Source organism: Schistocerca gregaria, chromosome 3 (genome assembly GCF_023897955.1).
Source record: "Schistocerca gregaria isolate iqSchGreg1 chromosome 3, iqSchGreg1.2, whole genome shotgun sequence".
Lineage (NCBI taxonomy): Eukaryota > Metazoa > Arthropoda > Insecta > Orthoptera > Acrididae > Schistocerca > Schistocerca gregaria.
In genome coordinates, this window is record NC_064922.1 from 390778999 (window position 1) to 390795980 (window position 16982).

At 37.3% G+C, this 16982-nt stretch overlaps 1 protein-coding gene across 5 annotated transcripts in view; it reads left to right on the top strand.

Moving 5' to 3' along the window:
- The window catches only part of LOC126355961 (enoyl-CoA delta isomerase 2-like), a 131331-nt gene that overhangs the window by 33318 nt on the left and 81031 nt on the right, over window positions 1-16982 (top strand). For all 5 annotated transcript variants that reach the window (XM_050006561.1, XM_050006559.1, XM_050006564.1 and 2 more), the window contains exon 4: window positions 10030-10150. In XM_050006561.1, coding sequence (XP_049862518.1) covers window positions 10030-10150 — 121 coding nt within the window. The remainder of the gene's footprint in view (window positions 1-10029; window positions 10151-16982) is intronic.

The window sequence follows — 16982 nt, forward strand, 5'->3', positions numbered from 1 at the left end:
CCACATCCTCCTGTCTTTCACAAGGCATACTAAGGTAAATCAAGGGTGCTGCTGCCTAGTTAGTACAAGCTTTAGTCCCTTAGCTGAGATACTATCACAGTCAGAAGTATTGCTACTGTTTATTGACCCGATGATGTTTGTGGTCTCTCTGATGGATGATTTGGCAAACTGACATCTTGTGGTAGTGTCTTTAGTAAATCTAATGGATCTGTTTTCAATGGGCAGTTTTTTGTCCCTATGTTTTCATCTAGTGTTCAGAAGATTTAATTCTGTTTTGTATGCAATGATTTGAATTTTGGTTCTAGGATTTTTTGGAAAATCGTGGTTTGCAGACTGCTATAGTGTCACATTATTAAACAAACAGTCTCAGCCAGAAACAGACCTTCTTCAAGGCATAATGTGCCATCAGTTACTCAGATGCACGATGAATTGTAACTATTAACAAGCATCATGCCATAAACAAACATATTAAATCCAGTTTTAATAGTGGAGTACATACAACACACAGTAGGTAATTAGGTAATGTGCCACAGCAAGGTATGACCTGTGCTTCACCATATTACCTACTATGTGTGTATGTACTCCAGTGTTATCGTTGAATTTAACAGGTCAGTTTAAGGCATGGTACTTGTTAATAGTTACAATTTGTCATGCATTTGAGTAATTGATGTCATGTTATACTTGAGATTGACCAATTTTATGTTTGAAAATGTTTGTTTTGTAAAGTTACAAGACACCTGAATGCATACCATGATTTTCCAGAAAATTTTAGAACCTGTATATCTTTACCTCCTCAAAATATCGGTACCATCTGTCTCACTTGTACTGTCGTCATCCTTCTAATAATGGCCCAAAGTATTTTCTACTTTGTTCTCAGAATTTCAATTTTTTTGTGCATAGTAGATACTGCATTTTGGAATTTAAGTAAATAATTTTGTAATATGCATGTGGTGTTTCTTTAATTCTTTTATTCTTAAATAAAGCTATCTCTTTCTTGCGTAAGAGACTCTGATCACATATGTTAGGGAACCTTGCTCTCAGCTACTGAGTGTCCCCTGCATATCCCTTCCCATTGTTCATTTTGTTAATTCTTTCTGACTAGTATGAGTGAGTAAACATTTACAGTTCTTTTGAATTGTATGTTTCTCTTTTAGTTCAACTTGCTTGATGATGAAGCTTTATTGCTACTGTTTGACCATTATGGTCAAGTAAACCATTTAGTAAGTGGCTCACATCTATTTTATAAAATCCTGGATGATTTAGAAATACAAAATCAATTGAAGTTGCATTGTAAACTTCTGCCCTTGTTGTTCAGCAACTCTCAGTGCCCATATTCAAAATTATAATCTTCACTCCATCAAGGCCTTTTTCTGCATTTGTAAAAGAATTTGGTTTTGGTTAGGTTTGATAAGCTCATGTTTGTGTTGTTCCACATTTTATGCTTGCATTTTGCCCAGTTCATTTTCAAAGAGCACTGGTTGGATTTTACTAATATTAAATTTTGGCATTACAGGCCAGTTCTAAATTGGAGCAAATATTGACGCAGATCACTTGTAATTTAGATGAAAATAAATTTAAAACCCCCAAAATTTGCAACTTTGTATACTTGAACATTGCTGTGTGTGTGTGTGTGTGTGTGTGTGTGTGTGTGTGTTTAATGGGTTGACATAAATTTGTGACTGAAAATTTCTAGGCAGTTCTACCACTCTTTTTCCATTTTGATTGATGCATCTGTGCAGAAGTAAGTCACCAGTTGATTTCCAGAATTTTCTGTCTTTCCCTTACTAGACATTAGAATTGCTCAATAGGATTTTCATGTGTTTCTGTGTATTTTTTACCATCTCACATGACTTATTTACTTTTCCTAGGTCTGCTTTATTTCCTTGGTTATCGGTAATATGCGAATTAATTATTATGTGCATTTTATTTTAGATTTCAAGGAAATTGTCATTAATGAGTTGTCCACAGGCTTTACTTTGATTACATAATGAAGAATTTCACATAATCTGAGAATGGAATCCTATATTGGGATATATTTTCAAGGATTTTTTGTACGTTTTAATTTTTAACAATTTTGATTTTTTCATCTGATGGACTTGATTTTTACATAGCTAAAATTTTAATTTTTTGTATCTGAAGTGTTTCTCCAGACTTTCCTGGCCTTAGAAGAAGTTAATGTTGATTGTGGCAAAGCAAGTTTTGATTTTGGTCTTGAGTTGACTACAGGACTCAAATTTCCTCTTGGCTGGGACATTATACCCCAGATTAGTCTCTCCACAATCTGACAAAATTGTTGTGTCACTGATGGCATGGAATGTTTACATCCTGAGATAATGTTGTGATTACTAAAATAATTTTTGAAGTCATGGTAGGAATAGAGTGGTCCACCTTATTCTAATGAAAATAATCAGTCATGATCAGAAATGATGTTTTGATTCATTACTGGCAACAAGTTTCAGTCTTAGAATGAGACCATATGGCAATTGGATTTTTGTAAATTTTTATATTTATCTTGCGTGGAGCTCAGAACTGAAATATCAGTGATGTAAAACAGTTTGATGCAACTCTTGAAAATTCTCAAGAAAATTGACTTTCAAGTTTTCTGAGCATCTTTAATACCCTAAAGCAATGTCTATTTTTTGACAGGCAGAACAGCTCTGTGATAAGGTGCTCACTAGCGACTTTAGGGTCATCGTTTTGATCCCTGATCAATGCCTATTTTTAAATAAAAGTGCATGTCCTGTGAGCATTTCTGTGAAGCATATAATGCATAAAAATGGAAAAAATAAGTAGTGCTCACAACCAGTAATCACTGGTTTGATTCTTGTTTCAGGATTCCCCCCCCCCCCCCCACACACACACACACACATCCCATTCAACTCAAATACCTCTTCATTTAAATATAAAATTCATGAGACTAATTAACACATGTCATTATCATGTTTATGGGTGGGAAATGCAGATCATCTTATTGCTAAATACGTGTCACACACAAAAATATGGTTTTCATTGCAAATACAAATTCTTAACTACCAATCTTTCATGAAAAATTGTTAATGAAGAATGTTTAAATTTAAAAAATAGAAATTAATTTTTTAGATCTTTATGTACTTAGTGCTTCACTGACATGCTCGTGGAACACGCATCATTATCGTCATCAGTGTTCTGCCCTAGGGGAAGTCTTCACTTATAGCTGTCCATGTTGTCCTGTCATTTGCTACCCTCTTTGTTTTCTCATCATTGCTTCCTATCCTTATACCATCCACCATGTCATTTTCTTCTTCCATTCACAATTGCTTCCATTGCATCTGTTAGCAGACAATCACTTCTCATCCAGTATCTAAGCCAACTGTTTCCTCTCCTCTCTTCCCCCATTCTTCTCAGCACCACCTAATTTCTCACTTTGTCTACTCATTTTATGCATACCATTCTCCTCCAAATCCACATCTCAAATGCTTCTATTCTTCTTTTTTACTCTTAGCTTAGTGTCCTTGTCTCAGCTCTGTTTAATGCCACAATTCATATGAAGTACTTCACCTGTCTATTTCTCAAGTCCATGCATCCACGTAGAAGTCTCCTCTTCTTACTAAAAGCCTCCTTGACTATTGCCATAAGTTTTCACATCCTTATTACATCTCATGTTGTCCATAACAACAGTTCCCAGGTATCTGAAAGCATTAGCCTGTTCTATATCTTCCTGCCCTGACTTTATAGATCTTCTTACTTTTCTTGCACTTATCACCATACATTTTGTCTCCTTGTCATTAATACTCATTCCAAATTCTTCACGGGTCTTATTTAATTGTTTAGTACTCCAATTGTAGTTCTTTCATGCTCTGCCAGTAACACCATATCACATGCAAATCAAATACATTCCATCCTCCTACTACCAACACACACTTCTCTATTTTGTTTTAAACATTTCTGAATAATATGATCCAAATGTATGTAAAACAGTGTTGGGAAGAGACAGTAGCGTTGCCTCTCTTCTGATGCAATTGTGCTTTCCTCTATCATCCCATTCCCAACCTGTACTTGTGTTTTCTGTTGAAGGTATAAGTATTAAACCAGTCTTCTCTCTCTCCAGTGCATACCATTCTTCCTTAGAAAGTCCATTGATTTATTCCACTGTTCTCTGTCAAAGGCTTTCTCCAAGTCAATGAAAACAGTATAAACTTCTCTTCTTCTTTCAATGTATCTCACACCTATAATTCTCAGTAGTCCAATTGCACCTCTTGTACCTTTTCCTCTTCTAAATCCATCCTGTTCCTGTGTATACTTTTTTCTAGTCTTCCATAAAATGTTCCATTTATCACCATTAAAAAAAGGAATGATTCTTTCCTTCTCATCCAGCCTGATAGTGGGGTTTTGGGTGACTTTTCTGAACTGTACCCCTTTCCCTAGACCTCTCCAGTCCTTTTCCGTCATACCTCTTTCTTCCCCTTCAACTCTTCTGTTGGAAAAAGGAGCCATTGGCTCCACAAGCTTGTAAAAGTTAAACCTTTCTGTGTGTGTGTGTGTGTGTGTGTGTGTGTGTGTGTGTGTGTGTGTGTTCTCTTGCCACCACTTGGTGAGTAGATTTTTTGTTTATCCATTTCTATTGTCAATAACTGATTATTTTCATTGTTGATAAAAATTTTTGTTGCATGAGAAATCAAACTTATAGTTCTAAAATCCTCACATTTCTTGGCATTCGTTTTCATCTCTGTTATTGTTACTGCTGAGAGAGTTATCCGGCCATTCGCCTTTTTCATATGTATTCTTACGTAGATATGGTAACTCTTTCATACCATTACTCACATGTCTCTTAAACAACTCTGCTGGTAATCCATCAATTCCACTTACTTTATCATTCATCTCTCTTAAAGCCCTTAATACTTCTCCTTCCAAGACACAGTATCCTTTGTCTTCTTCTATAATTCTAGTGTCCTCTTCTAATTCAATATCGTTTGGGCCTTGATCAGCCTCATATAGGCACTATACATATTCTTGCTACCTTCCCAATGCTTCCTCTGACTTATGAACCATAGTACAATCACTTCTTTCTATTCCCATACTTATCCTGCTTTTTGCTCAAACGGCTCTGAGCACTATGGGACTTAACATCTGTGGTCATCAGTCCCCTAGAACTTAGAACTACTTAAACCTAACTAACCTAAGGACATCACACAACACCCAGTCATCACGAGGCAGAGAAAATCCCAGACCACGCCGGGAATTGAACCTGGGAACCCGGGCGCGGGAAGTGAGAACGCTTTTTGTTGCTTCAAAGACTAGGTCAGCAGCTAATCTATACATAAATCACATTTTTCTTCCTTTTCTAGTTACTCTATTTCTTTACAGCCCTCTTTCATCCATCTTTTCCTTGCCTGTGCTGTTTCTCTGTTTAATTCATTATTCAGCTTTTGTCCATTCTTTTTCCATCCTCATTTCCAACTGTCTTTTATTTCCTAATTTCTTACATTTTATTTGGCATTGTCTTTATTACCCATTCTTCCCACAGAACCCTTAAGGTTTCGTCATTCTCTTCCCTTTCTTGTTTGTTCTCTCTTCATTGGGCACTTTTGTCACATTTTGACATGAATGTGTTCTCCTACTCAGCGTCCTTACCTTCTTCCTTTAATTTCTCTAGGTAAAATTTCTCTTTTAGTTTTCTTCCTCTCATTCTCTTCAATCTTACTAGTAAGTCCCCCATGACCAAGTTGTATTCTGAATCTATGTCTGCTCCAGGGTATGCTCTGGCATTCTTTAGGTAGTTTTTGTGCCTATTATGATACACTACTGGCCATTAAAATTGCTACACCAAGAAGAAATGCAGATGATAAATGGGTATTCATTGGACAAATATGTTATACTAGAACTGACATGTGATTATATTTTCACGTAATTTGAGTGTACATCCTGAGAAATCAGTACTCGGAACAACCACCTCTGGTCATAATAACGGCCTTAATATGCCTGGGCATTGAGTCAAACAGAGCTTGGATGGTGTGTACAGGTACAGCTGCCCATGCAGCTTCAACACGATACCACAGTTCATCAAGAGTAGTGACTGGCGTATTGTGACAAGCCAGTTGCTCGGCCACAATTAACCAGACATTTTCAATTGGTGAGAGATCTGGAGAATGTGCTCGCCAGGGCAACAGTCGAACATTTTCTGTATCCAGAAAGGCCCGTACAGGACTTGCAACATGTGGTTGTGCATTATCCTGCTGAAATGTAGGGTTTCGCAGGGATCAAATGAAGGGTAGAGCCACAGGTCGTAACACTTCTGAAATGTAACATAAACTGTTCAAAGTGCCATCAATACAAACAAGAGGTGACCTAGACGTGTAACCAATGGCACCCCATACCATCACGCCAGGTGATACGCCAGTAATGCGATGACAAATACATGCTTCCAATGTGCGTTCACCGCAATGTCGCCAAACACAGATGCGACCATCATGATGCTGTAAATAGAACCTGGATTCATTCGAAAAAATGATATTTTGCCATATGTGCACCCAGCTTTGTCATTGAGTACACCATTGCAGGTGCTCCTGTCTGAGATGCAGCGTCAAGGATAACCGCAGCCATGGTCTCCGAGCTGATAGTCCATGCTGCTGCAAATGTTGTTGAACTGTTCGTGCAGATGGTTGTTGTCTTGCAAACGTCCCCATCTGTTGACTCAGGGATCAAGACGTGGCTGCACGATCCGTTACAGCCATGCAGATAAGATGCCTCTCATCTTGACTGCTAGTAATACGAGGCTGTTGGGATCTAGCACAGCATTCTGTATTACCCTCCTGAACCCACCGATTCCATATGCTGCTAACTGTCATTGGATCTCGACCAACGCGAGCAGCAATGTCGCGATACAATAAACTGCAATCGCGATAGGCTAGAATCCAACCTTTATCAAAGTCGGAAACGTGATGGTACGCATTTCTCCTCCTTACACGAGGCATCAGAACAACGTTTCACCAGACAACGCCGGCCAACCGCTGTTTGTGTACGAGAAATCAGTTGTAAACTTTCCTCATGTCAGCACATTATTAGTGTCACCACCGGCGCCAACCTTGTGTGAATGCTCTGAAAAACTAATCATTTGCATATCACAGCATCGTCTTCCTGTTGGTTAAATTTCGCGTCTGTAGCGCATCATCTTCGTGGTGTAGCAATTTTAATGGCCAGTAGTGTATAATCAGTTTCGTGTTTGTCATCATTTGTCCTAGACATCCATGTATATCTTTGTCTTCTGTGGTTTTTCTGTGCTTCCAATAACAAGAGAATATTCTCAGCAGAAATTAACCAGCCCTTCACCCCCATCATTTCTGTTTCCCAGCCCAGATCTTCCAACCACTCCCTGTCCTACTATTTAGTTCAAATCTCTCATTAGAATGATGTAGGCATTTCTTTTTTTTCATTATCCATAATTTCTTCAATCTTTCTGTAATATTCCTCCACTTCCTCATCAGTGAGTGACTTGTTGTCTTGTTTATTTATTTTAAAATGACATCCCTCTTCTCGCCTCCTAATTTCATCATTATCATCATCATCATCATCATCATCAGTCTTTCATCTATGTACTCCACTTTCAATACGTTATTCATCAGCCACTTTTCTATCACAATTGCCATGTCATAGCTGCCAATCTTCTCCCTGCCCGAGCAAAACAATTTGTACTCTCCACTATCCAACTCTCCCTAACTCCCCCTTATAATTTCACATGTACCTAATACATACAGTCTATTCCTCATAATTTCCTGTTTGGCATTTTCCAGGAACCATCAGATGTGCTCACATTATTGCAGGCTGACAAAGCCTGCAATAATGTGAGCCCATTTGATGGTTCCTATCTTTAACTTCCCTTCTCTCTTTCCTCTTTCCTCTTTCCTTTTTCCTCTTTCCTTTTTCATCCTCCTCCAGCAACTCTGTATTTGATCTTGATGTAATCCCCTTCCGGAGATATGATTAAGGGGAAGTTTTGCCTCACCCGTACCATTTGTTTCCTGGGGAAAAGTAATGTGGTAGTATCCTGTTGCTTTCCATATAGGTAGATGTTTGCCCAGCCACATTCAGCTGCTCAGTATGAGTCAGACTATAGTGATTCGAGAATTTCTGTGTAAATTCTAGAACCACTCAGCCTTCTACTATCTTGAACAAATGATATTCTAGATACGAGTGTGGGATGGTAAAATCCTACCTACTGCGTGTCACGTTTGTGTGTGCAGGTTTAAAGTCAGTTGTGAGAAGAAAGTAGACACGGCAGTCGAACGACACTGACAAGTACTTGTTGGGCAATCCATAGATGTTTTAGAGGAAGAACCATGGAGTTTTTATGCATCTCTGTGCCTATTGTCACTGACTATTGTTATGTGAAAGAAGAACAGTTGAAAAAGTGAACTTGTGAACTCTCAATCCAGCCTTGGTAGAAGCAAGGCCTTTTTTATGATTTATGTGATGTAGAGTCATGGTTATTAAGTGTTTCTGACATTGGACGGAGCGAGTGACTTACAGGATGTCGTATATGTATGCGAAAAATGAGAATTTTATTATGTATGGAGTCCAAATATATCGTTGGTTGACAAAAAGTAAAGTTTGTGTATCTACTTATTTCACAAGTAGAGAGAGAGGCTTAATTATTCCCGTACCTAGCATCATCCTACGGAGAAGAAGTTAAAAGAGTATTCCAGCAGCCAGCTAGCCAGCCAAGAAGATCAGCTGCAAATCTCAAGTAAGTCACCTCATATAAAAGAAATGGGAAGTTTGTAGGTCTACTTCTCACTCTAAATCAAGAAGACACTAGTTGTAGCCACTTCTCTGTGAATAGATTCTATGGTTCTCCTGTTCTGTCCTCAATGCCACACCAAAGTCCACGTTCTTGGGTCGATAGAAAAGAAAATGGAAGCAGCCTGACACAAGTAAGTGGAAGTAATGTTAGACTTAGCTAAGGGCCCATATGTTTACCATCTACATACTCCCCAGAAGGGAGCCCGCTAGGGAGACAACTCTGTCTGGTCTCTCATCTACTGACCAATCTGTCATGGGTGACCCTACAGGGAGCATAGCTTCCACCAGCATAGCTCAGTGGATCCTTGACACACATAACTTTGCAATCAACGTCAAGGTGGTAGCATCATTTTTTTAAAAGGTATCACAGCTGAGAATCGAACCAGGACCATCCATGAAACAGATGAGGATTCTATCACAGAGCCACGTGGCCTGTTGAAAATATGACCTTTCTTTAGTATATTAAAAAACACTTGGAAAACTTAAAAAAAAGTCGTTTTTTTTATAAATGTTTGAGCAACAACGAACTGCTTTGGGGGATTGATATTTGAGTTCCAAATTTCAATTACCGTAAATATAAAAAAATTACAAAAAATTGATTGCTTTGCGGTCTCCTTGGTAGTAGAACATCTTCAGACCAGTGGGTGACAGCATTGATGACACATGTGAATGATGTGCAGAACTGCTGTATGTGCCAGGGGACACCAGTAATCAACTGAGCCCACCAAAATATACAACAGCTCTGCTAATTTTCTATGCTTGTCACCAATGGAGTCATCCATTAGTTTGCAGATGGTCAATGGATACTGAAACCAGTCACCAGTAACAAACTAAAATAATGACTTTTGTGATCATGACTGATTATTTTCATTAGATTTCTAAAATGCTCAGTTATTGTACTTGTTCATGTTATTATAAATGATGCAGTCTGAATGGTACGAAATTACATCTAATGTATTTTAGATATGTAAAATTGAAAGTGACTTTGGAAAGCAAAGACAATGTATTACATGGGTAATCTGTCAGCTAGAAGACATCTATTCTACACAGATGTTTCCTGAATACATATATCATGTTTGCTGTGACATGATTATGCGGCAGTCAATGGAAATTTTATCTGTAGAGACATTGTGCTAAGGACCTAGGTATGTGTGCCTATAATAAAGATTTAATTACTAATTGCACTTCCTGCTGTCCTTTCTCTTTACATTGGTTTTCTTCTTGCAGTTATTTTTTGCTGTGTCTTGGTTGCAGGAATATGGTTACAGCATTCATTGATTTCCCAAAAATATTGGTAGCTGTAGTGAATGGTCCTGCCATTGGTATTGCAGTAACTAAGTTGGGCCTGTGTGATATTGTATTTGCATCTGAAAAGGTATGAAATATTAAAGTTACGGTGTGGGTTTTTCTGATTTGTTGTTAGGTGACGGAATACTGAAACAAAAAAGACAAAGAGACAAATACAAATGAAATTTGAGAAAAATCACAGTAGTTGTAGAACATTTGTCACCAAATGAGTATCATTTATGTGTCATGCAAATAAAAACCCTCCACTGTCCTACGTATGTTCATTGAATATTTTATAATTGTGGTAGTTTTTATTGTTCACTTGTTTAGTTTAATTTTTGGTGGGTTCACATTAATCTTAAAGTGACATCCAAACCATCCAGTAACAGTTAACTAAAGCTTAGTGACTCCAGCAAAATAAAATATCACCTTCATGGTGATGAAAATACTGTCTGTGGTAAACCACTCCAGAACCTCTGGTAATAATGGATGTGTCACAATAATTATGATGTTGTACTTCTTTGTACCATTTTCACACACACAAAAAAAAAAAAAAATTGTTTTGCCCCACTTCCATTGTCCACAATATTAGTGAAAACTGTATCTGATTTGTAACATTGGCATTACTTGATGCATTCTATGTGCACTCTTACATTATAAACATGTCTGCAAAGAAGCTATGTATTCCAGAACTCTACATACTTTTACAAAAAAAAATCAAAATTTGATATAAGTTTTCTGTTATGCAGCATACTTCGTAATACCGTTAATAATGATTCCAGTCAATACCTCAAGGGAAAATTCACATCCTGCCCAACCACACAGACAGGTATATCAGTTCAGCAGCAGTCTGGGAAAACCCAGAATATGTCATGGTAATTGACTGTAGGAAATGTATCCAGAGCCATTTGTGTCAAAATTACTAAACTATCTCCCTGTTTGCCACTATTTTCCTCACAACAAAAAATGCATATGGCTCTTTAGTTGTAAAAGCTTGCACCAGCATTGTATTTTCAATATGTAATGTTTCATCCCTTGTTAGACTGTTAATTCCCACTCAGCCTCAGAAATGTAAATTAAATCAGTGCATTTTCTTTCTTTTGATTATTTGTGTTTTCTTTTTTCCCAACCACATAACAAGAATTTGCACCAGTAAAATAAATTTATATTTATCATGTTGTTAATTGCGTGAGAACATTTTTGTTGTTAACATGTTTTTAATTTTAACAAGAGAAACTGATCACTACATACCCCCTATCTGAATAATGTAAGTGTATTTTATCATTTATATATATGTTAATTTGCAATGTTCTTTTGTTGGTTTTAAAACTCATGAATTTTAGTTTCAATAGTTCTATTGTAACTAACTATCTGATTATAGTGATTCTACCTACTTGTTGTTGTTGTTGTTGTTGTGGTCTTCAGTCCCAAGACGTTTGATTCAGCTCTCCATGCTACCCTATCCTGTGCAAGCTTTTTCATCTCGAAGTAGCTACTGCAACCTACATTCTTCTGAATCTGCTTAGTGTATTCATCTCTTGGTCTCCCTCTACAATTTTTTCCCTCCACGCTGCCCTCCAATACTAAAATGGTGATCCCTTGATGCCTCAGTACGTGTCCTATCAATCGATCCCTTCTTCTAGTCAAGTTGTGACACAAATTCCTCTTCTCCCCAGTTATATTCAGGACTTCCTCATTAGTTACATGATCTATCCATCTAATCTCCAGCATTCTTCTGTAGCACTACATTTCAAAAGCTTCTATTCTCTTCATGTCTAAACTATTTATCGTCCATGTTTCATTTCCAAACATGGCTACACTCCATACAAATACTTTTTTCAGAAAAGATTTCCTGACACTTAAATCTATACTCAATGTTAACAACTTTCTCTTCTTCAGAAACACTTTCCTTGCCATTGCCAGTCTACATTTTATATCCTCTCTACTTCGACCATTATCACTTAAAATTTATTAATTTCACTAAATGTTAAGAAAATATTAAAGCTAATAATCTCATGTTGCAAATTAGACTACAGCATTGCAATGTAAACAAAACTGCTTAAACTAAAAGAAAAAATTCTCTAACTTCATCATTTTAAATAGTTAACTAGAAGTCCAATTTTTTAACCAAGCTTCACTTTAATCAGATGGATAATTTGATAGTGCCACTATCCCCCACAAAAACTATTGCTCCATTGTCATCCCATTTGACAATGTTAACAAAACTGACAAAGTTTTCCTTCATGAAATATAAAACATTTTCAGTGAAATACTCTTCATGATTTTGTATTGTTAATAAAGCTGTAATGTGTATTTTCAAGTGAGTTTTGCCAAGAACACGAACTGACAAGCCAAAATGTTACTCATTACAGTTGATTAGAGATTAATGTTTTTGGTTTAAGACGTGTTATGTGTAGGCATTGTTTAACACAATTGTAACTCTCTGATTATTTTTACATAGTTAAACAGTCAAAAAGGATGATCACATCATATCAGCCAAAATTGACAACTACTAAAAATGTGAATATGGTTCATAATCAACATGTATCTGAATGTTACGTGCCTGGCACAAAATAATATTTAAACTGTCGTACAAACTATGCTCCCTTGGTTAAGTACAATGTAGAGTGTAGATACTTATTATATGGTGGTAACTTCACTGTATTTGGATGTTAATAACAACAATTTTACAATTGAGTTGAGATTTATTTTGTAAGACACTGTGCTTTTTTCCTTCCAGTCTTTCCTATTCAATAAAAGTAAGATGAGTTGCACTACTTTTGCTTTAGTACCCTAAGTTTCAATTTCCGTGTTGTTCAAGAGTGTCTAGACATTGAAAAGGCTGTGGGAGCAGGACCTAGTGATCGTGCACCTCTGCAGAACTGCTCCTCCTAGTTAATTATTCTTCCATTCTCTTTTTGGGTCTGTTTTTGCCTGTTTCTGTGCCCTTGTTGGGGTCTATCTAGCCACCTACATGGTAGGCTTTCCTACTGACCTTTTGGTTTCCAGGTGTGCAATTTATCACTAGACCAAAAGGCCCTCCTTCCAACTATCCTCATTCTCCTTTATCAACCTTTTAATAGCAGAACTGCTTTGGCTATGTACTTCTGCGCTCCTTCTGTACATAGCTGTTTAATGGTTTTCATCACTTCAGATAACAAAATTGATGCTACATTTAGGGTTGCACTCTCTCCTCAATTGTTCCATCAGTACAGTACAATATTGTCAATACACATCAGACCACATCTCTAAAAGCCACACGTTTGCAAAGATGGGCAAGACTCTGATATTATAATTTGATAGTCTATTATCCCCCACAAAAACTATTGCTCCATTTTCATCTTGTTTCACAGTGTTAGCAAAACTGACAAAATGTTTCTTCATGAAATATAAAACAGTTTCAGGGAAATACTCCTCGTAATTTTGTAACGTTGATAAAGCTATAATGTTTATTTTCAGGTTAGTTTCACAAAAAAAGAAACTGACAAACCAAAAACTTACTCATTACAATTTGAAATACTATATGTTGATTAGAGATCAGTGTGTTTGGTTGAATAAAGCTCTACACATAGGTGTTGTTATAAAGTAACACAACTGTAACTATTTGATTCTTTTTATGTAATTAAACATACAGACAGGACATTCATATCACACCAGCCAATGTCAACAACTACTAAAATGTGAATATGGTTTGTAATCATGTGTATCTTAATTCTACCTGCCTGGCAAAAAATAATACTTAAACTCTCATGCAAACTATACTCTCTTGGTTAAGTACAGTGTAGGTTGTAGATACCTATTATACAGTGATAACTTAAGTATATTTGGATATTAATTTTTCAGTTGAGTTGAGATTTATTTTGTAAGGTACTGTGCTTCTTTCATCCACCCTTTTCTGTTCAATAAAAGTAATATGAGTTGCACTACTTTTGCTTTAGTACCCTAAGTTTCAATTTATGTCATCCAAGAGTGTCTAAACATTGGTAAAGGCTGTTGGAGTAGGACCTCAGTGATCCTGCACCTCTGTCAGAACTGCTCCTCCTAGTTAATTGTTCTTTCTCTCTATTTTTGGGTCATTTCTTGCCTGTTTCTGTGCCATGCCCGTGTTGGGGCCTATCTAGGCACTGTCATAGTAAGCTCTGCTAGTGACCTTTTGTTTTCCATGTGTGCAGTTTACCACTAGCAAAAGAGACCCAACAGTCGGTTTAAAAATGAAGGAGCATTGCAAATATTACTTAAATGAACTATATTGTCAAAAAAATATTGAATGAAATATTAAATATGCCATTGTGCTGTTTCTCACCACAAATCAAGTGTGCCCTGCACTCAACTATCTTTCCAGCTATCCTCTTCTCCTTCCCCAAGCCTTTAACGGCAGAACTGCTTTGGCTATGTACTTCTGCACTCCTTCTTCATGTAGCTGTTTACTGTTTTTCATCAACTCAGATTGCAAAATTGATGCTACATCAAGGGTAGCACTGTCAACTCCACTGATTCGTTAGTGTAGTACAATCTTGTTAATACACATTACACCGCATCTCTAAAAGCCACACATTTGCAAAGATGGGGAATGATCAAACATTATATTTTTTTATGTAAATGATTCAATGAGTTAGAATCAGTGTCGTGCCTCAAAAACTAAATTTGATAATTATGCACAGTATTCAGCTACAAAATATTCACAAAAAACATTATTCGTACTAGCATAACATCAGACTGAACCCAAGCATTGTTGTTATTGTTGTTGTTGTTGTTGTGGTCTTCAGTCCTGAGACTGGTTTGATGCAGCTCTCCATGCTACTCTATCCTGTGCAAGCTTTTTCATCTCCCGGTACCTACTGCAACCTACATCCTTTTGAATCAGCTTAGTGTATTCATCTCTTGATATCCCTTTACGATTTTTACTCTCCACACTGCCCTCCAATACTAAATTGGTGATCCCTTGATGCCTCAGAACATGTCCTACCAACCGATCCCTTCTTCTAGTCAAGTTGTGCCACAAACTTCTCTTCTCCCCAATCTTTTCAATACTTCCTCATTAGTTATGTGATCTACCCATCCAATCTTCAGCATTCTTCTGTAGCACCACATTTCGAAAGCTTCTATTCTCTTCTTGTCCAAACTATTTATCGTCCATGTTTCACTTCCATACATGGCTACACTCCATACAAACAGGTTCAGAAATGACTTCCTGGCACTTAAATCTCTACTCGATGTTAACAAATTTCTCTTCTTCAGAAACGCTTTCCTTGCCATTGCCAGTTAACATTTTATATCCTCTCTACTTCGACCACCATCAGTTATTTTGCTCCCCAAATAGCACAACTCCTTTATTGCTTTAAGTGTCTCATTTCCTAATCAAATTCCCTCAGCATCACCCAACTTCATTCGACTACATTCCATTATCCTTGGTTCACTTTTGTTGATGTTCATCTTATACTCTCCTTTCAAGACACTGTCCATTCTGTTAAACTGCTCTTCTAAGTCCTGTGCTGTCTCTGACAGAATTACAATGTCATCTGCAAACCACAAACTTTTTATTTCTTCTCCATGGATTTTAATACCTACTCTGAATTTTTCTGATGTTTCCTTCACTGCTTGCTCAATATACATTTTGAATAACATCAGGGAGAGGCTACAACCCTGTCTCACTCCCTTCCCAACCATTGCTTCCCTTTCATGCCCCTCAACTCTTATAACTGCCATCTGATTTCTGTACAAGTTGTAAATAGCCTTTGGCTCCCTGTATTTTACCCCTGCCACCTTCAGAATTTGAAAGAGAGTATTCCAATCAACATTGTCAAAAGCTTTCTCTAAGTCTACAAATGCTAGAAATGTAGGTCTGCTTTTCCTTAATCTAGCTTCTAAGATAAGTCGTAGGGTCAGTATTGCTTCACGTGTTCCAACATTTCTACAGAATCCAAACTGATCTTCCCCGAGGTCGGCTTCTACTAGTTTTTCCATACGTCTGTAAAGAATTCGCGTTAGTGTTTTGCAGCTGTGGCTTATTAAACTGATTGTTCAGTAATTTTCACATCTGTCAACACTTGCTTTCTTTGGGATTGGAATTATTATAGTTTTCTTGAAGTCTGAGGGTATTTCTCCTGTCTCAAACATCTTTCTCACCAGATGGTAGAGTTCTGTCTGTACTGGCTCTCCCAAGGCCGTCAGTATGTTTAATGGAATGTTGTCTACTCCCAGGGCCTTGATTCAAATCAGGTCTTCCAGTGCTGTCAAACTCTTCACATAGTATCATATCTCCCATTTCATCTTCATCTACATCCTCTTCCATTTCCATAATATTGTCCTCAATTACATCACCCTTGTTTAGACCCTCTATATACTCCTTCCACCTTTCTGCTTTTCCTTCTTTGCTTAGAACTAGGTTTCCATCTGAGCTCTTGATATTCATACAAGTGGTTCTCTTTTCTCCAAAGGTCTCTTTAATATTACTGTAAGCAGTATCTATTTTACCCCTAGTGAGATAAGCCTCTACAGCCTTACATTTGTCCTCTAGCCATCCCTGCTTAGCCATTTTGCGCTTCCTGTCGATCTCATTTTTGAGACGTTTGTATTCCTTTTTTGCCTGCTTCATTTACTACATTTTAATATTTTCTCCTTTCATCAATTAGAGTCAGTATTTCTTCTGTTACCCTAGGATTTCTACTAGCCCTCATATTTTTAGCTACTTGATCCTCTGCTGCCTTCACTACTTCATCCCTCAAAGCTACCCATTCTTCTTCTACTGTATTTCTTTCCCCCATTCCTGTCAATTGTTCCCTTATGCTCGCCCTGAAACTCTGTACAATCTCTGGCTTAGTCAGTTTATCCAGGTCCCATCTCCTTAAATTCCCACGTTTTTGCAGTTTCTTCAGTTTTAATCTACAGTTCATAACCAATAGATTGTGGTCAGAGTCCAC